The 25,433-nt window shown below is 53.6% G+C and overlaps 6 protein-coding genes across 6 annotated transcripts; 3 read left to right on the forward strand and 3 right to left on the reverse strand.

Moving 5' to 3' along the window:
• Nucleotides 1-556: 556 nt before the first annotated feature.
• Nucleotides 557-805, reverse strand: C8A04DRAFT_30905 (uncharacterized protein; the record flags this gene model as incomplete). Its single annotated transcript, XM_062781560.1, has 1 exon — nucleotides 557-805. The coding sequence occupies one exon, from the start codon at nucleotides 803-805 to the stop codon at nucleotides 557-559; it is 249 nt and encodes an 82-aa protein (XP_062634905.1).
• A 3,556-nt stretch (nucleotides 806-4,361) lies between these two features.
• Nucleotides 4,362-5,628, forward strand: C8A04DRAFT_14028 (uncharacterized protein; the record flags this gene model as incomplete). The annotated part of the gene is made up of 3 exons (XM_062777938.1): nucleotides 4,362-4,713; nucleotides 4,826-5,335; nucleotides 5,393-5,628. The coding sequence occupies 3 exons, from the start codon at nucleotides 4,362-4,364 to the stop codon at nucleotides 5,626-5,628; spliced, it is 1,098 nt and encodes a 365-aa protein (XP_062634906.1).
• A 157-nt stretch (nucleotides 5,629-5,785) lies between these two features.
• On the reverse strand, nucleotides 5,786-7,780 carry C8A04DRAFT_14012 (uncharacterized protein; the record flags this gene model as incomplete). The annotated part of the gene is made up of 3 exons (XM_062777935.1): nucleotides 5,786-6,504; nucleotides 6,594-6,601; nucleotides 6,747-7,780. 3 exons carry the CDS (start codon nucleotides 7,778-7,780, stop codon nucleotides 5,786-5,788), a joined length of 1,761 nt encoding a protein of 586 aa, XP_062634907.1.
• A 2,124-nt stretch (nucleotides 7,781-9,904) lies between these two features.
• C8A04DRAFT_13996 (TAP-like protein-domain-containing protein) lies at nucleotides 9,905-11,884 on the forward strand (the record flags this gene model as incomplete). The annotated part of the gene is made up of 3 exons (XM_062777926.1): nucleotides 9,905-10,320; nucleotides 10,360-10,882; nucleotides 10,973-11,884. The coding sequence occupies 3 exons, from the start codon at nucleotides 9,905-9,907 to the stop codon at nucleotides 11,882-11,884; spliced, it is 1,851 nt and encodes a 616-aa protein (XP_062634908.1).
• A 1,706-nt stretch (nucleotides 11,885-13,590) lies between these two features.
• On the forward strand, nucleotides 13,591-16,441 carry C8A04DRAFT_14034 (uncharacterized protein; the record flags this gene model as incomplete). Its single annotated transcript, XM_062777939.1, has 3 exons — nucleotides 13,591-14,033; nucleotides 14,096-14,151; nucleotides 14,214-16,441. The coding sequence occupies 3 exons, from the start codon at nucleotides 13,591-13,593 to the stop codon at nucleotides 16,439-16,441; spliced, it is 2,727 nt and encodes a 908-aa protein (XP_062634909.1).
• A 2,770-nt stretch (nucleotides 16,442-19,211) lies between these two features.
• C8A04DRAFT_30909 (WD40-repeat-containing domain protein) lies at nucleotides 19,212-24,575 on the reverse strand (the record flags this gene model as incomplete). Its single annotated transcript, XM_062781561.1, has 8 exons — nucleotides 19,212-21,422; nucleotides 21,471-23,014; nucleotides 23,089-23,266; nucleotides 23,316-23,603; nucleotides 23,657-23,719; nucleotides 23,775-24,003; nucleotides 24,056-24,395; nucleotides 24,476-24,575. The coding sequence occupies 8 exons, from the start codon at nucleotides 24,573-24,575 to the stop codon at nucleotides 19,212-19,214; spliced, it is 4,953 nt and encodes a 1,650-aa protein (XP_062634910.1).
• Nucleotides 24,576-25,433: the final 858 nt, after the last annotated feature.

Raw genomic sequence — 25,433 nt, forward strand, 5'->3', positions numbered from 1 at the left:
CTAACGATCCGCCGGGGCACATGCCTCAGGATAGTCGCGCCGCCGGGTTCGATATTCTTCCGAGCCTTGGCTGTACTCTGCAAGGTACACCTTCCCAGCGGGCAAGCAACGGCCCAGGCTGGTTGAGGGCCGACCAGACCGCGCCGGTCCCAAACGCCACGCCGCTTCTTCGACTGGAGAATCTTCACTGCATCAGATTCGCGCAGAATCGATGGGTATCAACCTCAGAACATCACTTCGGTAGTCCACGACTCCACGGCAAAGGCAGTCCTGGCCAAATGAAGCTGGCAGGGAGATCATCGCCCCATGGAGTAAAAGCGAGGATCCTATGACGAACGGAGCTGAACAGCCCGAGTCGTGCGGACTGGCGATGTTGGATCTTGGGATTGCTGTGATCCGCCGCGGGGATTGGTGCATGAAAGTGTGATTGTGTGTGCATATATATATCGACGGAAGGACACGGCCGATTTGTTCCAAGGTCTACTGCTGTCACATACACCCCCAACAGCGGGACAACAATGATTCGGAACATTCGGCCCGCCAGCGCCTGTTGCTGTTACAAAAGAAGGGGTTGTGGTTCCGGATCATCAATTACCAGAGGAGACGTGGAGGCGTAGATGAACTCCTTGCCGTATTTCGCCGCCTTTCTCTCCATTTGGGGAGGAGGAGGCACATACGGAATGATGACTTCATTGAAGGCAAGAACGTCGGAAGTGACACCGTTGGCACTGAACTTTATCTTGACATCGAAGAAACGCCTGTCTTTACCCCACGGCTTCGAGCGGGTGAATTCAAGTGTCGCCATTTCGAACTGCCAACCGACCCATTTCCATGCTCTGGCGTAATTGGAGGAGGCGTGGAGCAGCTCGCACGAGGGCATTTCCTGCCCCAGGATCTCGAGGGCCGAGACAGCATCGCCGGAAAGGTTCTCTGCCCAGCCCGGTGTCACAAGCCATCCGACGTGTTGTGAACCTTTACACCATTCTTCGGCGCTCCCCAACGGGACACGTTCCTATCGCATCTGGTATCCACCGCATGAGCGGCTGCAGGACGCTGGTGGAGGACGTGGCGCCAGCGAAGGGGGACAATATCGTAGAGTTCCCGGGCAATGCCCCAGATCCTTCGTAGATCCGTCAGATCTGGGCTGTTGTTGACTACCTTAGCGCCTTGTTGACGAGACGGCAAAGCCATCCATGACGAGGCTGTGCGAGTCTGGTAAACGCCCCGGACGGAAGACGTAGGCCGAGCTGCTCCTTAGCCGTCCCAAAGGAGGGGGGGCCTGGCTCACAGGCTAGCCGTGACCGAACCGAACCGAACCGGTGGTCTAGGGGGGAGCAGACGACCGGTTGTTGCCCAAGATGGCATTCTTCGTCGCGGTGGGACCTGCGGAAAGGTGTCTGTTGATGAGTAGGTATATCGACGGTGACTGGGTCCTTGTGTCATGGAGCGATCGGGGTCACACCTACCCCCGACCAGGGCGACAATAATCATCGGGTACATTCTCCCGATTGACACTCCCGCCGGAAGAAGCAGTCCCAATGCCAATTCTTGAATCTCCGATGCCCGCTTCGGACGACGTCAAGTGATTATCTCAGCTCTCTCCAAGCCTTCCGCGCACCCGGCAGAAAGACGCCCCGGATGGGGGTTGACGAGAACATGGAGAACCAAATGAGGTACCAGAGGAGTGACTGAAATGTACACTGTCACCAGGAGCATACTTCTGATGGCATGGGATCCCTCACCGCTGGGCAAAATATGAGGCATGGTCGAGTTCCGTAGAAGGGTAGCTAGTATTCGACGTTGGGCCCGGGTCCTCCGAAACCCGCGAGGGAGACGACGCATGGTTTCAACAACAACTCGAACAGACCGATGCGACAGAGAACCGGCGGGGTGTTGTCCATCACCGTTCGCCGACGGCAGGGCATTGGCGGATGATGGTGATCCGCTCGGCGCGGTAGCCTGGGTGGAGCCTATCTCGGTCAAACCCCAGCTTGAAGAGCGCGGCGGAGCTGTTCGTGTAGTAAAGCTGTGTGTTGTGTTGTGATAGCCCCCAAGCGGGGGAGTACTGTGAGTAAGGAATCCAGCAAGGCAGAAGCCGGCCACCAGCTAGCGTGTGGAGGTGATATCGTGCGTCAACTAACTGGATTCGTGACCCATAGCTGGGAGTCATGCTTTTGCTCGACTCGAGGATCACCGGCGGACCCCGAGGCAAACGACGAAATGGCGGTACTGCTCCAATGATGTCTTGGTAAAACGTCCACGAACCACGGGGGCACGGCCCGGCGTAGTTGTAGAGTAATCTCCTGGGGGTTTGTGTGAAGTTGTTCATATATACCTGTTGCGAGTAAGCTCTGCGTCCTTGCGTGGTCTACTTGATAGGCGTGTCACTTACCACACCTCTCTCTTCTTCCCGAAGGAGATCCACCCCCTCAGCTCTCCATCTCAACCCTGGTGACTGAACGGCACAAACTTGGAGTTCCAATCTTTTGGGACTCGAGGGTTTTTCGGAAAATGTTCCGACGTGGGTGTGGTGTAAGCGGTTCCGGCATTAAGAGGCGAGTGCGTGAATGAGAAACGGACGGGCCGGCCCCAGATGTTTCTGAATAGACTCTGGAACAACCGTGGTTAGTGTTTGCCACTCAGACCAGACCTGCAACATCACGTACATAATATAATGATTGATCGCGGTTGTAAGTGACCGGTCTACCAAGGGTCGGAAGAGACGACCAAATTCAAATGCACATATACTGAATTGCGAGGGTCTCAGGCAAAATGTTGGCAAGAGTGAATTATAATGTTGTCAAAAGTTGGCCGGAGAATGGAAGACAAGCTTAGGGGGTGAGGCCGCGCCTGCGCCGGTGGTCCAAGGTCTTCCCAACAGCTTCCCTAACACAGCTCGCGAATCGACTGTCTTTAAGTCCTAGGGGGTTTATCAGGCGTTTGTTTTGTGCAAGGCATAATTTGCATACCAACCTCTCAAGTCTCAACGGCAAGCTGCTGATGCTCCTACCCGACTATGGGGTGACAAGCGGTCTGGAATCGGAAGGGGGAGTGTCCGGAGTGGCCTGGCCGACAAGGCAACAGCAGTTTACGTCCGTTTGCTAAAAAGGACGTTTGGTCAACCTATTCTGGAAGTTCGATGTCGTTGGCATGATTGAACACAGCATCAACCAATAATTACACAGCAAAGCACCGAAGAGTTGTAAGTTGCCAAACTTAACTGTCAGTCAAAGTTCCATATCATTCTAGAGTGCCAGAAAAGAAGAGGAGCATTTATGATATTTTCCTATCCTTAAAACTTTGTACGAATTTGTGATGCTCATTGCACGTTTACCCTTCGGTTTGTGTCCAGCGAACTCGGCGCGACGGTCTGCCAACAGCTGTAGCTTAAACTTGGCCGCCGACAACAGGCCGGAACGGGCCGAGAGTTCAGCTCCCTTTCCACCCATTTTTCGGATCTCGACATCCATGGCATGGGCTACCGCAGCATCGAAACACTTTGACGCAGAGTCAACGCCGGCATCCGTGCTGTCACGCGGCGAGCCGAAAAGAGAAATAAATGGACAGAGTCAGGCATGGCAGGTCAGGTTGTGAGTCGGAGAGACCCCGTTATCAGTTAGGGCGATTTCCCAAAAGCTTAACTCGCGAAATCGATTCTTCCCAAACGCTTGCATGGTCATTTTGAGATTCTACCATCCGTGAGCCCAATCCTACAAACATTGCTCCAAAGGAGACTGGAATCGAGCCCAGTCTTCCAGCAAGCAATCAAGCATGCCGCTACCCAGCTCCACCCACCCTTTCCTTGAGGTTTACTTAACGTTAGGCTCCACCGCAGCACTCCAAACCATTTTCTGCACATCCCATCGGCCCCCAAGCAAAGCAAAACACGACAACCGGAGCTGCCTTACGAATAACCGAGCAAAAGAACGAAATCACGAAGCAAGCCACACACCGACCTACGGAGCTTCCCGGTTGGGGGCCAAAACCCACCATCCAATCAAAAGCGTCGCGGGAACAGCACAAGCACAAGGCCCGATGGCGTGCGGGGCCGCTGGGCCGGGCTTTCGGAGCAACCCAGCTGCGTATCGGTCCAAATCTGCAAGCGTATCGGCCAGTCGGGGCGTTCGAGGGGCCGCGCCCTAAGAGTGATGATGTCGTTGGGAGTTTTTTTGGAGGGCACTCTGTCTCGGGAGGTTCGGCGGTTGGGTAGATGAATTACCAAGCTGGGGATATTTAAGTCCTCCCTGCTGTCCGTGCAAACGGAGAAGTCGGTTTTCGCATTTTGCTCAACCATACCCAGGCTAACTGAGCGGCAACCACCCTTTCCCCCCTCTGATTGATACACTGCGAGTAAATCCAAAATGCCCACGATCGCCCAGATCCGCGCCTCCAACGCGCAAATCAGCACCGCCCTCCCCCCCGGGCTCGTCGCCGTCTTCGCAGGCGCCACCAACGGCATCGGCGAGTCGGCGCTGCTGCAATTCGCCAAGAACACCGTGAAGCCGCGCATTTACTTTTTCGGGCGTTCCCAAGAGGCCGGCGAGCGGGTGCTTGCCAGCTTGCAAAAGATTAACCCGGACGGAGAGTATATTTTCAAGGCGGTGGATTTGAGTCTGTTGAGTGCGGTGGATGAGGTGTCGAGGGAGATTAGGGAGAAGGAGAAGGTGGTGAATTTGCTGTTTTTGAGTACCGGGACGCTGGTTACGGGGAAGGGTAATTACATCTTTTCCTGCGTTCCTTACACACCCCAAGCTGAAAATTACCACCCCCCATATGAAAGTTACCACCAGCAACACCACTAACCTCGACATCAATATCATGATAGAAACCTCCGAAAACCTCCACCTCCCCTTCGCCACAGCATTCTTCTCCCGCCTCCGCCTAACCACCAACCTCCTCCCCCTCCTCCGCGCCCCTTCCACCTCCCCCAACACCCTCCGCCGCGTCGTAACCGTCCTAGCCGGCACCAAAGAAGGCCCCCTCCTCTCCCTCCCACCCAAACCCGAATCCAAATCCACCGCCCACGACCTCCAACTCCGCGCCCCCACCGCCCCGTCCCTCCTCACCCCCCGCGGACGCGGCCACACCGTCACCTTGACGACTCTCGCGCTGGAAGCGATTGCTAAGGAGGCGCCGGAGGTCGGGTTCGTGCATGATTTCCCTGGGGCGGTGAGGAGTAATTTGGGAAGGGATTTAGATGGGTGGGGGTGGAAGGTGGCGCTTGGGTTAGTGCATGGGGTTGTGTATCCTGTGCTGGGACTGGTGGGGGGGTTGGTGCCGGTCGAGGAGGCGGGGGAGAGGCAGGTTTATTTTGGGACTAGTGGACGGTTTCCGGGTGCTTCTTCTTCTTCTGGTAAGAGTGCTGCTACTGCTACCGCGGGGGGAGGTCAAGGGGGCGGGGATAATAAGGGAGGTGATGGGGTGCCGGGGGGGGAGGGGGGGGGTGTGGCGGTGGGCACGGATGGGAAGGTGGGTAGTGGGGTGTATTCGGTGACAGAGGCCGGGGAGAGTGCGGGGGAGAAGGTGGTGGAGTTGTTGGGGGGGTATCGGAGGGATGGGACGGCGGAGGCGGTGTGGAAGTGGGTGGAAAAGGAGTTTGTGAGGATTACGGGGGGGGTCTCTATTTAGTTTCTCTATCTAGTATAACTATCCAGTTATGGTTCTCGGGTTGGGTTCAGGGGTTGGATTTCCGGGTTAGGGTTAACTCAGGGGTTATAGCGGTTTCTTTTTTTTTCCTGTTTCAGGAACTTCTTTCTATGTTGTTCTCAGTCTATCAGTTTATACATCACTTCTTCAACAACTGCTGCAACCGCTGACTCGCCAACCGCGGCAACCCCCTATACCTCTTCTCATCATACGTCTCCTCCAGCGCAGCCACCAACCTCTTCGCCTTCGCCATAACCAACCTCTTATTACTCCCCGCCCCCCCAGCAGCCACTCCCTTCAACAACTCATCCGCCTCCCTCGCCAACTTCCCCCTCTTCTCCCTAACCGCAACCTCATCCCCCTTCTCCGCCTCACACAACACACACGTACACTCAAACCCCCACATCGTCAGCAACGCCTCCTGTCTCTCCGCATAATCCCCCGATTCATCATAGCTGTGCACGATTTCCTCGCCCTTGGCGATGGGTTTTGTTGCTCGAATCACCATCAAATCACCCACAAACTCCCTCTGTGTATTCGGCACACACGAATGATTAATCAGCGCCGCATACGGCCAAAACCCGGCACTTCCACCGGCGTCACTCCCGTCCTTGCCCGCGACGCCAAACGCGTTCCGCGCTATGATGTCATGCACCCGGAAGACATCTACGACCGGTCCGTCGTCGGTCGCGAAACACCCCTTGCCTTCGGCCCCGTCCCAATCCCCGAATGACTCGGTCATCAAACGGGCGACTAAACTTGCGTTGTTGAAGGCTCGGTCGACGACGGCTCGCTCTAACCCCACGGGTGCGACGCGCATGCGCTCGTCGCGGATGTCGCATGTCATGGCTTTTAATGCTGCGGTTTCGTTGGTGCCCCACGCAACGGCGAAGGCCTTTTCGACAACTACCACTTCCCCCTTTGTTATTGCCCTCGCAGCGAATAACCCCCGACCCTTACCGGGTGCACTATCACGCACCTCAGTCGGTCCTTTCCAGGTAGCGGCGTCAGCGGCCGGATTCGGCATACGAGTAAACGACGCCCGGATCTTGGCGAAGTCGTAGGTGCCGTTTTGGGACTCGTTCACCCGGGCGGTGGACCGGGCGATGTTGGTGGCTGCACCGCGGTCGGTGGGCATGAGGGTTTTTTGGTGTTGGAAGTAGCGCAGGGCTGTGGGGTAGTTGGTGAGGTGGTAGGCGGCTGTGGCGGCGCGGAAGTAGGATTTGGCGTCTAGTTCTGTGGTGCGGGAGTCGGTGTTCTTTGTGTTTTGTTCTGTGTCGGGGTTGGTATCGGAGTCCGGGTCCGGGAAAGGGTTGATCAACGCGGCTAGGGCGTCGGAGAGCGCGGCGTCGTAGTGCTGCAGCAAGAGGTTGACGTGGGACCGGTTGCGGTGGATGTCTCGGGCGAGATCAGGGGTCGGGAGGGTACTTGCGAGGGTGATACCCGCGGTGTAATGACCGAGAGCAGCGAGTAACTCATTTTTGCCGAGGGCATTGTTCCCCTTTGTTTTTTGCGCCACGGCCTTCTTCTCCGTCTCCTCCGAAGTTGCCGGTACCGCCGGGGGCTTATCCTTCGGCACAACAACAAGATCAGACGGGTGATCGATCCGTAACGTCGGTTCCCCCTCCTCGGTGAGCGTGAAATACGGCTCCTTCACCACAAACTCCTTCGCCGACTCCAACACATCCTGCCCATCCCTTAACGTATGCAGCACCACCTCGATCCGCTCCGTCTCCTCCGCCTCGTCCTGCACCATCGCCCACGACCGCACCACACCCGTCACCACGGGACTGGCCCGTTTCACAACCAGTTTAAACCCCCGATGGTGCGTCTCCGTGCGCAGATCCGCCAGGCCCATCGGTTGCAGCTCGTGCGCGGGGACGATACATGGAGGATAAGGCTGGCCGACGGCTAAGGCTGGGATGCTGCTGTTGTCGGGTGCTTGGGTCTGGCCCATAGACATGGCGCCCATGTCGGCCATCAGCGCGGCCCCGGTGGCTTGGCTGATGGCGTCTTTGGCGATTCGCGGTGTGCGTGCATTGCCGATGAGGGTGGCGCGTTTTGAAGCGCTGTTGAGGACGGTGGTTTTGATGCGCGCCGCTTCTTGCTCGGTTAGGTAGACCGCGTTGGACATGGCGGCGACGGATGGTGTGAGGGTGACCAGCGCAGAGTGAATTTGGTGGGGTGAATCTGAAAATTATTTACAGAGGAAGCAGGTGCGATCGCTCAAAATTAAAGTTTTCTGCCCCGCCCCCACTTCTCCACCCCTCATGCAAGCTCTCACTCACTCACAAGTCTGAGGATACAACCCTCATTCTCAGTTCCGTCATACTCATATGGAACTGGAGTTGGTTGAGCACCGGTTTTGTTTCTGCGTTGAGCAATTGCCCGTTCATTGGAAATTGGTCCACTGCCTGAAATCGGAATTCCGTGGACTAACAACACTATTCTGAGCATTGAGAATTAATGAGCACATGGTTCCTACTGTTTTACTTGTTTGTATCAGGCTAGATCCTAACGGCATTAGTATTCCCACTCATTATCGTCGATGACCGTCCCTCATCCAAAATGTATGAATCGGGAATTACAATTTTCTTTTGACAATAAGGGCGCTTTAGACCCCGTGTAAACACTCTTAATGGTCAAGATAATTATTAGGAACGACCAATTGAAACATGCATGGTATATGACTGTCTTTTTACTATGGATATCTCACATTAACCCCGAATCTTTCCCGACCTCAAAAAACTAATTTAATACAGGACAGAGCTCGTCGGTTTAACGGCACAGAGATAATTAACAACGTTGACAGCTTCCGAATCCGACCCCTTCCCATCAATTAACAGAGTACACAGTGTTACGGATACGGTTGCCAACATGTCCAACAGCTTGCCCGATATATTGATTATGGGCACAACGTCACGGCCCCTCACCCCCTACACTCATCAATCAAATTCACCTAATTTGGTATTGGACCTGGCTCGCATACACGTGTCGTGTACACTAATCCAGGGCGGCGATCACCGTTGGGCATTCTGGGGTCTCACTTTGAGCGACTGGATACACTTTTGTCTCAGATGCGTGTAAACGCAGGGGTAATGACACTAGTGATGCGCCGCGGAAATAATCTGGGGCGGGTTTTTTGTCGGTCTTCAACGCACCGTTAGGCTTACGCTAGTGACGACATGTGGTCGGTTCATATGAAGTGAAGTGTAATTAACTGCTTAGTGGGTTTATTAATGACCGTGGAACTCCCGTTAATTATGTGTTCCTGTCATCGGCCGTTGGGACAATACCAATCTGCATTAATTACTGGTTCCCAATCGAGTCCTGGGAATTGGGAATAATTAAGAGTTTTCCTAATTACACGCATTCGAACTTGTTCGACCTGGTTGTGTAGGGGTTCCCAAGCGGGTTTTGGCCGTTACGGGGAAATGTCGCTGCAGTCTTCAGGAACAATTCTTTGGGGTATTTTGATAAGATAAGCGATATTCTCTCAACTCCCCTTGATCTCGAGCCCACAGAGCTGACCTCTGAAGATCATAAATTGCGTATTGATTGTCTCATGGGCGAGCTCGACTGTAAATTTTGCATTTAAGCTTTTTTTAGCAAAGGATTCTTGCGATAATGCTGGGCCTTGGCAGAGTATCTCGGAAATTAATTGCCTTTTGGGAACTGAAGTTAACTGGTTCCAGAGACAGCTGTCTTCATATCTGGTCAGCAATGGGGACAAAATCTCCGTATTCTTCACACATTCCCAAGATCAGGAACCAGGACAGGGGTAACCCGTGAAACCGAGAAACCGAGGAATCTCATCCTTCCCAATTCCCGCCCAGAAAATACCACACCAAAGTTCCATCTTGGCTATCACAAGCTGAACACCAAAACTCTTGGCATCCTCCGGGCCGAAAAACCCAGCTCGATGCGGGGAAGATGTGTGCCAACCACGCGACCGGGAATGGACCATCCTGTTGGAGCGGTGATCGACGGCACACGGGAGGATGAATGACCCGCCAAATTGGTTGTCACTTGTGTGTGGTGCCATCCGCAGAGGATGTCGCTTTAGGAACAAGTTTGTTTTCGATTGGTTCTCGCCGTTCTCGCAAGGTGAGTCTGAAAGGGGGAGATAGGAAAAACTGAAACATATAAAGCAGACATGCGACTTGAATCTCAGATCTCTCTCCAGTGATCTCGGCTTGGTTTGGGTTGCGTGTCGCTGGTATCTCCCCCGCAACCAAAGCTCAACACCACCAGCACAATGCATCGCCAAATCCCCCTCTCTCTCGCCCTGCTGGCCACGACCCCCTCAACAACCGCCCACTCCCCCCTCCCCCCGCGCCAATCCGACCAACAACCCCCAACCCCCTTCAACTGGTCCTCCATCACCCCGACCCCCGACCTCCAATACCACTCTTGCTACGAAACCTTTCTCTGTGCTCGTCTCGCCGTGCCGTTGGATTGGTCCTTGCATAATAATGATACAGACACGAAAACAACAGCAGAAGAAAGGAAGGCGGCGATAGCTATCTTAACACTCCCCGCTACCGTCCCGGTCACGGACCCGTCCTACGCCGGTCCGTTGCTTGTTAATCCCGGTGGACCAGGCGCGCCAGGGACGGATTTTGTGTTGCAAGTTGGGGCGCAGTTGCAGGCGATCGCTGACACCTCCTCCTCGTCCAACTCTGCTGCTAAGACAGACGGGCATGGGAAAAGGGAAACAGAAGAACGACATTTCGACATAGTCGGTTTTGACCCCCGCGGCGTAGGCGTCACCACCCCCAGCGGATCCTGTTACACACACCAATACGACCGCGCAGTAGACGCCATCAGCGTGCGTGGTCTACCAGGCGTAGGCGGGGAAAATGGGGAAATAGGCGTGCAGATGCGATTTGAGATGGGACGCGGGCTGGGCGAGCTCTGCCACGCTATTGACAGCGCTGAAGCCAACGACCCCGAAAACGAAGGCGGGAAGGCGTTTAGGTATTTGTCGACTGCGGCTGTGGCGAGGGATATGTTGGAGATTGTGGAAAGGAGTTGGGAGGTGGTGAAGGCTGCTGGGGGGGATGGGAAGGGGTGGGTGAGTGAGGGTCAGGGTGGGGAGGAGGAGGCGAGGTTGCAGTATTTGGGGCTGTCGTATGGGTCGTTGTTGGGGAATGTGTTTGCGAGTTTGTGGCCGGGGAGGGTGGGCAGGATGGTGGTGGATGGGATTATGGATGCGGAGGATTATTTGTCTGCTGTGAGTTCCTTCTCTTTCTGGTTCCTCTGTTTTCTGTCCAAAAAAGAAAAAAAAAATAGGATGGCAAAGGGGTAATGCTGACTCTAACAGGCCTGGTCCAAATCCACCGCCGACGCCGAAACCTCCGTCACCCACTTCTACACCACCTGCTTCACCGCCGGCCCCCTCTGCCCCCTCTACCAGTCCACCGACACCTCCCCCTCCACCATCCAATCCCGCATCAACACCCTCCTCACAACCCTCCAATCCCACCCCACCGCCGCCCTCCACAACAACCGCGTCTACCCCATAACCTCCTACCACCTCTCCGAAAAGATCCGCACCAGCCTCTACGCGCCCTTAGCCACTTACCCCATCCTCGCCCAGGCGCTAGCCGACGCGCTCCAGGGAAACTTCACCGCCATCCTCTCCGACCCCAACGTGATGGGTTTCGATCTCGACGCCGAAGTCTGCGCTGAGATACCTGATGCCGACCCCCCCGTGGCATATACCTTCTACAACGAAGTAGCCATCGGCATCATCTGCGGCGACTCTCAACCCTCCGCCGGCGTGCGTGACCTACCCTGGGCGCAGAACGTGACCCAACGTCTCCTGCAACAAGCACCCACCGTAGGCGAAGGCTGGGCGAAACTCCCTCTGTCCTGTGCTGAGTGGCCGTTCACGCCGGCTTATACCTTCACTGGCCCGTTCGGCAGCGGCGGGGACGACGATGACGGCAAACCAGCAACTGGGGCCCCGCTGTTGATTCTGACTAGTCAGACGGATCCGGCGACGCCGGTGGGGAATGCGTATGATTTGGCGAAGGTGCATGAGGGGGCGGCGGTGGTGGAGGTTAGTGGGGTGGGTCATACGGTGTTGTTGTCGACGGCGAGTGAGTGTGCGAATAAGTTGATTAGGGGGTACTTGGCGACGGGGGAGGTGCCGGAGAGTGGGACGGTGTGTGAGGCGGATTGTGTGCCGGGGTTTGAGGGGGTGCCTTGTGATGGGGTGTTGGGAGGGTGAGTCTCGATGAGGATGAGGGGTGGATTTGGTGGTACTAATCGTGCTGGGCTTTCGAGTATTTCGAGGATACTGTGTTACGTGTTTCGGTCGGTCTGAGATGGCCGATGCCATAGGTTAATGTTTACCAATGTGGAATTTACTTAGACCAATACAATAATTTTGACGTGAATTTCCTTATTACCTCCTTCTTCCTGGTTGTGTCCAGCATCGATGAGTTGTGTCAAGTTGTCAACTACCGCAGTGGGGCCCTGTTGGGGGGAGGAATCATTCCTTGAAAAGTTTTGATGATTATATCAACAATCATTCCCGTGGCAGTAAGCATTCCGGAATCCAGGAATCATTCCTGGACCCGCTAACCCACTAAAACTACCCACTAAACTACCTTCTAAACTACTAATTAAACTACCCCCTGAACTGCTTATTGAACTACCCCTTACACTGCCTATCCTAGGAGCTCTATCAATACTTTGTTTTCTTAAATATCATATAGAAAGAAAGAATGGTCATGGTGGGGAGTTGAACATAGGGTCACGAAAAAGGAGGAGAACATTATACAATTGAGCTACGGAAAGAGTATCTAATCGAGGAAGGAGGCTGTTTTCTATCGTTATCAATGTGTGGTTTGAGAACTTCGAAAGGAAGTTGCGAGGCGGGAGCTTGGCTTGGCCTTGCGCGCGGGCATCGCTTGGTCGTCGAAAGGGACGGGATGCTCCGCCAGTGTTTCGTAGGATCGCTGACGGGAAGATCGGAGCTCCAGGAGCTGTCGGAGCTGGTAGCAAGAATGCAGACACTGCGTCCTTGGACGGTGGCTGGCGAAAGACCAGTAACTAAAGGAAATAATGATGAGGCGGTTTTGGGGGGGGGGGGGGGCATTTGACACAGGTTTACCTGCATCAGCGGCCAAGACCAATTGGGTCTGCTCATTGCCACTGATTGGGTCCGTAATTTCCCTAAGCGGGTTACGCTTCCTAAGGACGAAATGATTGATGACACCTCTAGTAAATAAGGTATCGGGGTATCCATCATTTCCGAGAATCAGGTCTAAGAGAAGGAGGAGATAATAGAAAGAAGCCCGATAGATAAATATAACAACCTAAGAATTAGGAAGTTATCATTTTCTTTTTTATTTCTTCTCTCCCTGTCCCCCCTTTATTACAGGTATCTCCTCTGTTGTCTTTTCCCACTCATCTCTCTAACTTTTCTCTCTTCTAATTTCTTTCTCTTTCGTTTCCCCCTCTCCTTTCTCCCTTTCTCAATTGAAGCCGATGCTGTCGACGCCCTCTTTAGTTGCATGAGATCAAGATCGTATCTACGAAGCGTCTTGCCGATGCTCGCGGCTAGCGGGCCTTGGAAGTTGAGGCGTGTCAGCGCCGTCAAGTAAAAGGCTGAATTGCTTGACCTCAAGTTTAAGAGTAAATGCAGCGGTTTGGAACTGCCGCATCAGTTATAAGTTGTGTGTGCTGGGGCTTTTCCTGGATGTGTTTCTCAGAAAGCACTGCATGATTCCGTCGAATCACGGACCAGCGTCAAATGCCACGGCGAAGAAACTTCGGGTACATAGCACGTGGGTTAGGCGTTCTCACACAGCCCCAGCACAGCCCAGGCCCCTGGTCAACAACATCAACTTTCTCCTGCGCCTCTCATCCCCAGTTTCTCTCCACACCGACGCACACTTCCTCGTCTCACTAGCTGTCGACGACGAAGGAATGGATCCAATTTCGTTGACCGCGAGCATCATCGCCGTGACTCAGGGCGCCGACCGTATTGCTCAACTTTGCCGTTACTACATCGGAGCCGTTGACGACTACCCGAGGGATCTCAGGACAATCCTCATCGAGACGTCAACCCTGAAGGCACTTTTTGAGAATCTCGGGTTCTTGATCGAGTCCGATGGCGACTCGTCCCCCATGCTCAAGAGTCTCGATGGCGGAGAGGGCCCGATCGCAGGATGCCAGAGAACAATCTCTGAGTTAGAGTTTCTGTTTCCAACATCCTCGGCGAACACGACACAGAAGACTAAGCGGAAGCGCGTCAAGACGACGCTGGCCCAGCTGGCTTGGCCGTTTCGACAAGAAAAGGCCCGCACACTCCTCGGACAACTCGTGCAGCACAAAACAACAATCAACACCGCCATCTCCTCCGACGCATTGTAAGCCTCGTTGGCTTGTTCCTTTGCAGACGGTTATGGGCTGAGGCTAACGACTGTTCCAGACGCGATATCAAAGAGATAAGGCGTGACCTCAGGGCTGTGTGCCGCATGTTGAGTGGTAATTGCTTCCCAAGTTGGAATCTCGCCGATATTCTCGTTGACCTGTATTCTACTCACTAGCCTCGGAAACGTCGGACGTCTGCACCTGGCTTGAGCACACCAACCCCTCAAATATCCACAACAAGGCGGTCGCCGACTACGAACAAGGGACAGGGGATTGGATTACCCGGACCCCGGAGTGGAGTAACTGGATGAAGTCGACAGACAGGTGTCTCTGGGTTCATGGCATCCCGGGGGCAGGAAAGACGGTTCTGGCTTCTTTTGCGATTCGACAAGTCATCCGCGACCTGAAGGAGTCCGGCGACGCCAACTCGACCTGTGCTTACTATTATTGCCACCATGCGCACAACCAGGATGAAGCGGTACCAGCTCTGCGGTGGATCGTCAGTCAGCTCTGCCGCGTTGCCCGAAGAGTTCCACAGCCCTTGTACGAAGCATACCACCTGCGCCGACTGCCGAACATCGAGGAGCTTCTTCAGCATCTGGAGTCAATTCTTGGCCATTTTGCCAGAGTGTCCATCGTCATAGACGCTCTAGATGAGAGTCAATCGCGGGAGACGCTGCTACGCCTCATCCGTGACATCCTCGGCGACCCGCGATTTGTCAAGATTCGACTTCTCGCCACCAGCCGTCAATACTCCGATATCGAACGTGAAATGCTGAGCATCGCAACGCCGCTATCCATGTCGAATTCATTCGTCGAGGAGGACATAAGAAGAGTCATTGCCGCCGGCCTCAAGTCTAACCCCATCTTTCAGCAATGGCCCGCGGCCTTCCGTACTGAAGTCGAGGCCGCGCTTTCGTCAGGAGCCAAGGGGATGTTCCGCTGGGCTGTCTGTCAACTGGACATTCTCCGTCGTCTGAAGCATCAGAACAGAGTTCGAGAGGCAATCAAGAATCTGCCGGAGACCCTGGACGAGACGTACGAGAGGATATTCTCATGCATCGCCCCAGAGGATGTCGATCTTGTCCGACACTGCCTATGGTGGACCATGTTCCACAATGCAGTATGGGATTTGGAGGTGCTACTCCCGACTCAGGTATTGATCGACACATACTACCTGATGACTGGAAAAGAGCTGGCAGACGATGAACCGCTCGTTCCCAACCTTGAGATTTTGAAAGATAGCTGCGGCTGCTTGCTCTCCTTTCAAGCTACGGATGAGAACGGTGACTTCAAAGTCAGTCTCGCCCACTACACGGTGCGAGAATATCTCGAGTCTAGCCGCTCAAGTACCGGGCAGTCTCGCTTGTTCACCAGAAGCGGCAAGGCGCCACACATCGAAGCAGCTACGGCATTGTTCAACCAATTGCTCGAGGTTGAAGCCGAGGTGGACGTTGGAGCAATGGAGACGTGTTTGGAGAATTATGACCACAGTGGCGTGATAACCGCCAACACGTCGACTTATCGACTCTTCACCGGTCTTAGGATCGCATGGCGGGGGGAGATCGAAGTTCGACCGTCTCTCATATTCGACCTTCTGGACCCGCACAAACCGCATTTCCGTCACCTCATCAGTGTAGTGGGAAAGCTTTGGATAGGAGGGATCATACCACGAAGTCATCTTCTTCCGGATTTCTCATCAATGGTGTTGACGCCATCTGACAATCCTCCAGAGGCGGCCCTAATGGCTCATTTGTTATGGTTAAATCGCCTTGATTTGGCTCGTGAACTCCTGCGAGGACCCGAATCAGCGCGGATTTGGGAAGCACAACTGTTAGGAAGGGTTGAGATCACCGTCTGGGATGAAACAGACACGTATATCGGAGGGTTCAGGTATTTCTCCGGGAACATCGTGGAGCTCTTTGCTACCGTTGGTAGAAACACTGCTAGCTTCCTTAGAGACGAGGCACTGGAAGCCCTGAGGCTTCTCCTTGACCATGGCCTGGACCGTTTCGACCCCACCAGCATTCTGGTCCACTTTATCGGAACACATGGACACTGGGAAGACGAAGCCTGCTCTCGGGACTGTCCGTTGCAGAGACTGCTTAGCATGGGGGCCGATCCCAATGCTCCAGGTTATCCGTGTACGCCCCTCCAGATCGCCGTTTTGGGTCGTGACCTAGATGGTATTCAGGCGCTGCTCCAGGCAGGCGCCGACCTTAATGCCACTGGGAGCACCGAAGTAAAGGATTGGGAGGAGGATGGCGTGCTTGGCCTTTTCTGTGGCTTGCGAGGTGTCAAACCTATTGACATTTTAAGAGCTCGGAAATTTTTGTCAATGGAGAATTTTGACAGGAAAGTTGAGGATGACGAGGTATTCAGTCTCCTATCAATAAGGGGCTGACATAGGTAGTGGGCTGCGATCATGAAATTTCACTTCTGTATTTTGTATGGCTGACTGATAAACCTTGCATCATCAAGATCATTTGTGCCTAACCAGCCATGCCTCGTGCCTAACCAGCCATGCCTCGTGCCCAACCTGCCAGACCTCTGCAACCAGCCATGCCTCCCATCTATCGCAAGCACTCTACTATTGCTGAGCGGGCTTAAGCACTTACTTTGCATGCCATGGGAGCCAAACCAGCTGAAATTGAGGAGCTAACGGGTATCAAAAGGATACCTTTAAAGCCCTATTACGCAAAGCAAAGGGACGAGGTTACTACCCAGGCGGCCCTGTCAAGGATGAGCATGTCGAAGATGCACCACGGTCTGGAGGACCGAAGCCGAGCAGAGTTTATCTTGCCTTTGGAGGCTCCTGTTTTTCATCTTCATTTCTCTTTCTTTTCGTAGCTTAGAATTAACTTCATTTCACTGCACTAGTGCCTCCCCCCCTATGAATTGCGCCATGACAGGAGTTCTATAACTGGTTAGAATATCTGGGTCTTGTAAATTATATAGGGGTATAGAGAGCGAAGGGGGGGGGGGGGGGGTAGGGGGGTAGAGGAAAGGGGGGCTTAATAGGTAGGCATAGATTCTGATCCTATAGGTGAAAGGAGGTACTTTAGAAAGATACAGTAAAGGGATATATGGATAGATAAGGTAAGATATTACTAATACGGAGAAACCAAGCAGGTATTAGAGTAGTTCTAAAGGGGAGAGGAAGCTCGAGGCCGAGGCTAGAATCGAGCTAAATTTATAATAGACAGAATGTACTATAAAGGCCGAGAATGTCTTTATTCGCAAACGTAACGGTACGCAGCTAAGGGATACCAAAGATGGTAAGGACGAGGCTGAGGTATCTAGCCTGGCGAAATGGGGATTGGAGCACGGGCAACATTGCATTAGCGGGCAGCAGATGAAAGGGCAAGGGAAGAGCGAAGCAAATGAGGAAGTCCGGGGGCCGAGCAAAGGCGATAATAAGAGGGAGAGAAACTGGAGGGTACAAGAAAGGGACGTTAGAGAGGAGGGCCGCTATTTATACGGCGGGCGTGGCTGAGCTGTGCGAGGACGCGAATCTCACAGAGCGCCATACCTGATTAGGAAGGCCACTGTTTCCGGATGGAGCGACAGCATGTTCTCGATTCCACATTAAGTGTAGAACTTGCTGTTCTGGCCGCCGAATTTGGCAGGTCGGGGCCGCCATTTTCGGCTGCCTCAACAGTGCGGGTTGCTTGTCAAAGCAAGCTCCAGTCAACTTCATCTGCGGATCTATGACCCCACCTTGCCCCACCCTCCAATGAGCGTTTCAGTCTTGGGCGATTGGTTAAGCCCTCCTGCGATCCGGGAATTCGTTCTCTTCAACCTTACATCCATTTTCGGCTCCCCTAACATAGCAGCATAGCGGCGTAACCAGATATAATATGGCTTACCTTACGCTGCCCATCATTCCTGGCTTGTCGACTGTCGTCGATGGCCCTCGACACTCAATACCAAGTGCCGTATGTAAAAGTACCTACCGCTCGAACTGTTCAAGTACGTTGAATATAGCCTTAACGCCGATACTTCGTTCCCGAGCTTATTGCCCTAAGTGCGTTGTGATGGCTACCGACCTAACGCCGACTATCGGTACCGAGGCTAGCGGTATCTAGCTCAGAAGCCTTAGTAGCCTTAGTGCGGCTGGCAAAGGACGAGCTGGCGCGCTTCGTGGCCTGGCGTAAGGTCGTTGCCTTCTATGGCCAGGACCTTGCCTAGCTGTCTATCTAGGAGGCGCTCGATTTTGGCGGGCATTTCGGCTAGTATGTTCCAACTCTCCCTTGGTGATGTTCTTTCGGCATGCTAATAGCGTAATAGCTAGCCTGTCTACCTGACCTCTGGTGTGCCACCTGGCTATCCCGGTCTACCGTGGTGTGCGCGACAATAGTGTAGATAAAATTCTTCACGAACTGGATGTGACGAATCGTTCTCAACCACACTCTGAAAGGATTCACTAAAGGTATGTCGCAAGGGTTGTGATTTGGTGAAGCCAAAATGTTCACAACAAGATAATGATCTGGTTTCAATGTTCACAATGCTGAGCAAGTTGCAATGAACAAGTTGTATTGTTTACTGGAGAACTCTCAGAGCTCTCCAGCGTGAGTGACTATATACTGCTAAGGTATTTGGGGATCATTCTTCCTCCAGTGATCCTGATGCTGGATCACTGGGATCACGGTGAACCCCGATCACTGGGCTCATGGTGATCCTTCTTGTTTCCCGGATCGCGACTCCCGTTGTGATCCTTTTCTGATTGGTTCTGTAATGATTGGCCCACAGCGTATCCTGCGCTGTGACTTGTGGGTCCTGCTGGCCGCTTATGCGACCAGTCCGTGACACGGGGCCACCTCTTTACATCGATAAAAGCTATTCCTATGTCATGCCTCGCTGCGACTAGAGACGTTTAGGAGAAGACTGGAGATATGAGCAAGTGAGAAACAAGGGCAGGAATCCCACAACAACCGCACCGGCCCTGGCTGAGGGTTCTATATTCTTGAGACCGATACTACTATACTAAAAGCGATTCCGAGTTGAAGAAAGATCTCGAAAGTCCTAGACCTTAGCTCAGGAAGTTATAAACTAGACGGTCTTCCTATACCCTTCTCGTGGCACACTATAGAAAGAAAAGTAAGAGAGGAAGAGCGGAGATTCAGAAGAATATACCAGACCATCCAAACGCGAAAGAGCATGACTGCGGCTTGCTACGAAATTGGATTGCTGTCTGAGAACGCGAAGATCAAGACGCGGCCCGAAGAACAGCCAATTGACACAACCGTTCCAGATATAGCTGAAGATGATGGCCGGTACTCGGGCGGCAGCCACAGCAGGTTTTCTCCTTGATACGTAATCCAAGTGCCTTTGTTGCTCAAGCCATATCCAACAGCAATTGGTGATGAGTGATCAATCGAAGCAGGGATGAAGACCGGAGAGATTGCGACGGTTCGCAAGTTGAATACACCAAGGTCGGAATATAAAAGGTCAGAGTTGGATTCATGGAATTGGAAGTCACGAAGCTTGCGATCAATCTCGAGCGTTAACACGCACTGGCCAGTCGCCGGATCCCAGATCTTGACTGTGTCGTCGTGTGACGCCGAAGCCAGCCGGGTCGCATCGTGCGACCAGGCCACAGAGTAGACACAATCGGTATGGCCCTTGAGCGTCAACATGCACTGGCCAATCGCTAGATCCCAGATCTTGACTGTATTGTCGTAAGACGTCGAAGCTAGCCGGAGCCGGGTCGCATCGTGCAACCAGGCTACAGAAGTGACCTCGTCACTATGGCCCTTGAGCGTTAACACACACTGGCCGGTCACCGAATCCCAGATCTTGACTGTTTGGTCGAGAGACGCCGAAGCCAGGTGAGTCATATTGTGCGACCAGGCTACTGAATTGACCTCGCTGCTATGGCCCTTGAACGTCGATAGGCACTGGCCAGTCGCCGGATCCCAGATCTTGACTGTGTCGTCGTGTGACGCCGAAGCCAGCTGGGTCGCATTGTACGACCAGGCTATAGAGCTGATACAATCGGTATGGCCCTCGAGTGTCGACACGCACTGGCTAGTCACCGGATCCCAGATCTTAACTATCCCGTTGTCTAACGCCAACGCTAGCTGGGTTGTATCGTACGACCAGGCCACTAAGTGGACATAGCCATTATGGCCCTCAAGTGTCGATATATACTGGCCGGTCGCCGGATCCCAGATCTTGACTGTCTTGTCTTCTGATGCCGACGCTAGCCAGGTTGCATCGTGAGACCAGGCGACTGAGTGGACCAACTTGCTATGGCCCTCGAGCGTCGACATGTACTGGCCGGCCGTCGGATCCCAGATCTTGACTGTCTTGTCTTCTGACGCTGAAGCCAGCCGGGTCGCATCCTGCGACCAGGCTATAGAGAAGATATAGCTGCTATGGCCCTCGAGTGTCGATATACACTGGCCGGTTGCCGGATCCCAGATCTTGACTGTCTTGTCGAATGATGCCGAAGCCAGCTGGGTCGCATTGTACGACCAAGCTACAGATTGGACAGAGCCGCTATGGCCCTCGAGCGTCGACAGGCACTTGCCAGTCTCCGGATACCAGATCTTGACTGTGTCGTCGTGTGCCGCCAAAGCCAGCCGGGTCGCATCGTTCGACCAGGATATGGAGCCGACATAGCTGCTATGGCCCTCGAGGGTCGATATACACTGGCCGGTTGCCGGATCCCAGATCTTGATTGTCTTGTCGTAGGACGCCGAAGCCAGCCGAAGCCGGGTTGCATCGTGCGACCAGGCCACGGACAGGACTAAGTCGCGATGGCCCTCGAGCGTCCATACACACTGGCCGGTCTCCGGATCCCAGATCTTGACTGTTTTGTCCCATGACGCCGACGCCAGCTGGGTCACATCGTACGACCAGGCCACGGACAGGACAAAGCCGCAATGGCCCTCGAGGGTCGATATACACTGGCCGGTTGCCGGATCCCAGATCTTGACTGTCTTGTCGTGGGACGCCGAAGCCAGCCGAAGCCGGGTTGCATCGTGCGACCAGGCCACTGAGCGGACATAGCCGCTATGGCCCTCGAGTGTCGATACACACTGGCCGGTCGCCGGATCCCAGATCTTGACTGTCTTGTCTTCTGACGCCGACGCTAGCCAGGTCGCATTGTGCGACCAGGCCACTGAGCTAACAGACTCGCTATGGCCCTCGAGCGTTTGTAGGCATGCGCTCCAATTGTCTGCCATGGTCGGTTTTTGGATGATCCATTTAGGCTCCTCATTTTTGAACTGACTCCTCGTCATGCTGCTGGCCGGGCTGAATACAAGTGCGGAAGCGTACACCTGAAGAGGGCTGTTCTCAATTGCCCACTTGTGGTAGACGATAAACCGACATGCATCTCGGACTCGCTCGGCGAGAAGTGACGTCTCTTTTCCTGCCTAACGAAATGTTAAGATGGCTCCCAAATTGCACCGGCGGAAGCTAACCTCAAACAGTTTCTCAAGCTCTAACATCGAAGCCGTTCCTTCTGGTATGCCTCTCAGAAGGCTAAGAGCTTCAAGCCAATAGAGATACTTCTCGCGCAGAAAGGTATCGATTGATCCGCCATCCTGGAGGTCCTTGTTCGCGTTCTTCTTGGGATCACAATCACGTAGATGGTTAATCCAGTATATACACGAGTACCGTGCTGCGGCTAGTGGATCTGGATCGGGTGGTCTTACTTTGTTGATAGAAAATCCAGGAGCGCCAAGGTTGTAGATATCGCGTCGCAATGTTTCCCGCACAACCCCAAGCGATCGCGAGAAGATAAAACGGTGTATGTCTTCTATCCCGGAAGGGAAGAGCTCATTATGTGCCTGTTTGAGCAAAAAGTCCTTGGCCGACTGATGGACGAAAGATATAGTGCGTTCGCGAAGTGTTAGGAAAGAGCCGCAAAGCCCTACAATCTCTGCAAGAGCTTCGTAATTCCCAGAGACACTGTCAAGCGTATCGACAAGGGCCGGCAGTTCGTCCAATGTGATAGGTCGGTATACAACCGAGATAACAGCCAGTATTCTTTGAAGAAGCTTAGCACGTCTCGAGTTATAGATCTGGCCCATCATCCGTCTGTATAGTGCGTCGAGTCTAGGCGGAAATGTTGTTAACACTTCCTCAGCTTCCCAATCGGAGATGTTGGCGAGCTCTTGGCAGACTAAGGCCACCCAGAGAAAGGTGTTGTGTGCATTTGCAGATAAGTAGCGCTCGATAGTAGCCCGCGTCTCATTGCCGTATTTGTTTCGCGTTGCTAACCAATCCACCTTGAACTGAACGTATGTGGTGACAGCTGCGGAGACGGACTCTTCATTCAGCTCAAGACGTAGGCCGACTTTCTGCGTCGCGGTGTCAAGATCCTTCTCGATGCTCGGCCAGTTGCGACTGGATACCAACCACTTGATACTCGGGTATTTTGACGACTTCTGTGCGACAAGGTCAAGAAGCAGGCCCTGGTTTCCAGTACACTCGTCAAGCGCATCAATAATTAGGTATGCTCTCCCTAATCGCGGGTCTTCAAGAATGTTGCTTAAGATCTTTGACAATGCCACCCATGAATTCGGGCCTTCGAAGCGCTCTTTTCCAAACCCATCGTAGCTTTTCCGTAGGTGCGAAATGAGTGCTGGCTGCTGGGTCACAAGCATGTAAATCAACCCACGCAGGACCGCTGTAGCGGTGTTGATGCGAGCGTGCGTGGCCTGACAGAAGAAGAACGAGATGTTGGCCGTGAGTGCAGTGGCCTTCAGCTCATCAATGATTCCGCAGAGCAACATCGTTTTGCCTTTGCCAGGATCACCTTTAATCCAGAGCAAATGGGCGTGTCTGTCGTTCCGCCATCGAAGGAAATCGACATGGCTGAGGACCCAGTGGTACGACTCTCTGAGAAGGCCACCCTTATCCAGCTCGATGCGGACCTTGTCCTCACGGGGATCGGTCACTTGCAAATCTTCCAAGCACTTGTTATCTCTCTCGCTGAACGATAGAGGATCGGGGCCACGGTCTGACGCATATCGGGATCAGCATAATTGAAGAAGATTGAAAGGACGGTTTGCAGGCTGGAATGCCAAGACTAACTTTCCCGAGCTAACTCTAGGCCGCGCTTGACTTCCGCAGCGATACTCTTTAAAACTAGCTGGCACACAGGACTGTCGTTGGAGTCAAACTTGCAAATAGAGCTGTGGTCAGCGTCCACGGCCACTTGCTTCTCAATCGACCCTGGGAGATTCAGCGTTCCTGAATCCTTATCGACAATCTGACAAAATCAGCAAGCCTCTCACTCTTAGAGTCTCGAACAAACGTACAACGTCCGTTTTGTGGTACCGCCTCCCCTCGTAGAAGTTAACGACAAGAGTTCTCTCAAAAATGTGGCGGGCTTGTTCAAATCGTTTTGTCGCCTCATTTGAGTTCCGCTCGAGTGCGTTCGTAAGGTCATTGGGACCCGTTCTCAGGGCCTTAGTGAATAACTTGGCTGCGACGTGGCCGACACTGGCGTAGTTCCCGCCTCGATGCGGTGTGGCAAAGAAGACGAGGAGGCATGTTGCTTCGAATATTGACTTGTATGATTCATCCAACTTAGCTTCGACGAGTGCCTATACGACCGTGATTAGGGGAAGCCCGTCAGTTAGCTGAACACTCTACTGACTTGTTTGACAACCAGACCGCCAAGGCTATGGCAGATGAATACTATTGGCCTCTGCGGCACATCCTACAGTTTATTAGGACAAGAAATATGCCGAAAGAAAGCAAACAGGACAGCTTACGCCTCGTTCAAGGCTAAGCCATTGTAATAGGTTCCTTGCGTGGTCGTCGAGTCGAATGGCCGATGCGCCAAAAGCCGGGCTAGAGTTATACGCAAAGAGCATCACCCGAGCCGGCTTCGGAAGATAGTCCGGGACAAAGTCCTTGAGCCAGAGCTTGTCGCCTTTCGTCCACGTTTTCTGCGCGTGATTGGGAACACCCTCGAAGTTTAGACCATGGATCGCAACAACGCTAGTAGAATGGTCTGTCAGCGGGGTAGAAGGTCGGGGACGAAAAGACGTACTCGACCTCCGCGACATTGGGGGGCTCGTCATCGCGAATGCTGTCAAAGATCACATAAAGCCCAGGCTCGAGCGTTCGGAGTGTATTGTTCGCTCGGTCCTGGTGCGAACCGGATCTGGCCGAGTGCTCTCCAGTGCTCACCGCTCGATCATCTGCCGCTGCCCGCAGCAGTTCCGGATTCCCACCTCCTGTATTGTCCAGAGAGGTATAGAATACGACGTCCGGAGGTGCGGGCGGTGCTGCCAGAGGAAGTGGGGTTGCAGCATCTGCTGTTGGTCGTAGGGCGGGAGGAGCTGCCGTGGTCGATGGGGTAGCAGGCTCGGGACTGAGGACAGCGTTTGCTAAGTCTTGTCAGCAAGAAGAAGGAAAGCTCGTCGCTGCTCAGTACCTTGTAATGAATCCGCTGAAGAGGCAACCGCACCGTGCTGGGCAGAGCCATCATGAGTCTTGGACTTCGCCGAATTCCGGCCGCCAACTCGGAGCCATTTCCACCGCTGCTTGGCAGATGAATCGCCCGCCATAACCTCCGCGAGAATTTGTTAGGGCGGGCGGACGTTGTTCACTGCTGCCCGAATGACTGTGTGGTGGGGTTTGCGTTGCATTTCGGTGCGTTCGTTGCGGAGTTGAACGCGAAATGCGCGTGGCTGACCCTCCCGCCAATAGAAAATCATTGAGCAATCCAAGTTGGAGCCAAGGCGGCAGCCCACATCAGACCGCTTCCGCTGGTCCACAACAGCTTTGACTTGCCCATCGGGGGATGGGAGATCGTAAAGCAGTCATAGAGCAGATACGGGAAGATTTGGCTGCTGTCGTGGGGAATTTTGACCCACGTGCAAGGACCACGAGGTGGCTAGGCTCACTTCCAGCCATCGTTCTACGGTTACGTGGCAGCTCCACGAGCTCGGCCATTCTGGCTTGTGACCAAGTCCTGAATGCAAACATAATTACCTACTGGCAACTGTAATTCTATCATGGCACCGAATCTTGCGCCCTTACAACTGATCAGATTGAGACATCTGCTATTGCAGTTAGTCATCAGCTATAACATCCAGTGACTGCTAGAAAGAAGAATGCATGAATTTAGACAATATATCAATTTAAAGAGATAGGCAAAGAAGAGTTGGCGCGCAAGCCAGGTACCGCATCAGCAAGGTACAAGCGGGGTTCCATGGCGAGGACTCACAGCGCTAAAAAATGGCCTGTGGACCATGCGTTGAGAATTCAGCACCAATGTCTGGAGCGGCAGGCGATTTCGCAAATTACAAAAAGAACGGAGCCTGGGAGAATCCCCCAGCGACTCTTGGTTCTTGACCCCTCTTTGTTCGTGTCCGTTCAAGGATGTGCACACAAATATACCGGATTGGGACCCCGGCAACGGT

The sequence above is a fragment of the Dichotomopilus funicola genome, assembly GCF_033296635.1.
Source record: "Dichotomopilus funicola strain CBS 141.50 unplaced genomic scaffold C8A04scaffold_57, whole genome shotgun sequence".
NCBI lineage: Eukaryota > Fungi > Ascomycota > Sordariomycetes > Sordariales > Chaetomiaceae > Dichotomopilus > Dichotomopilus funicola.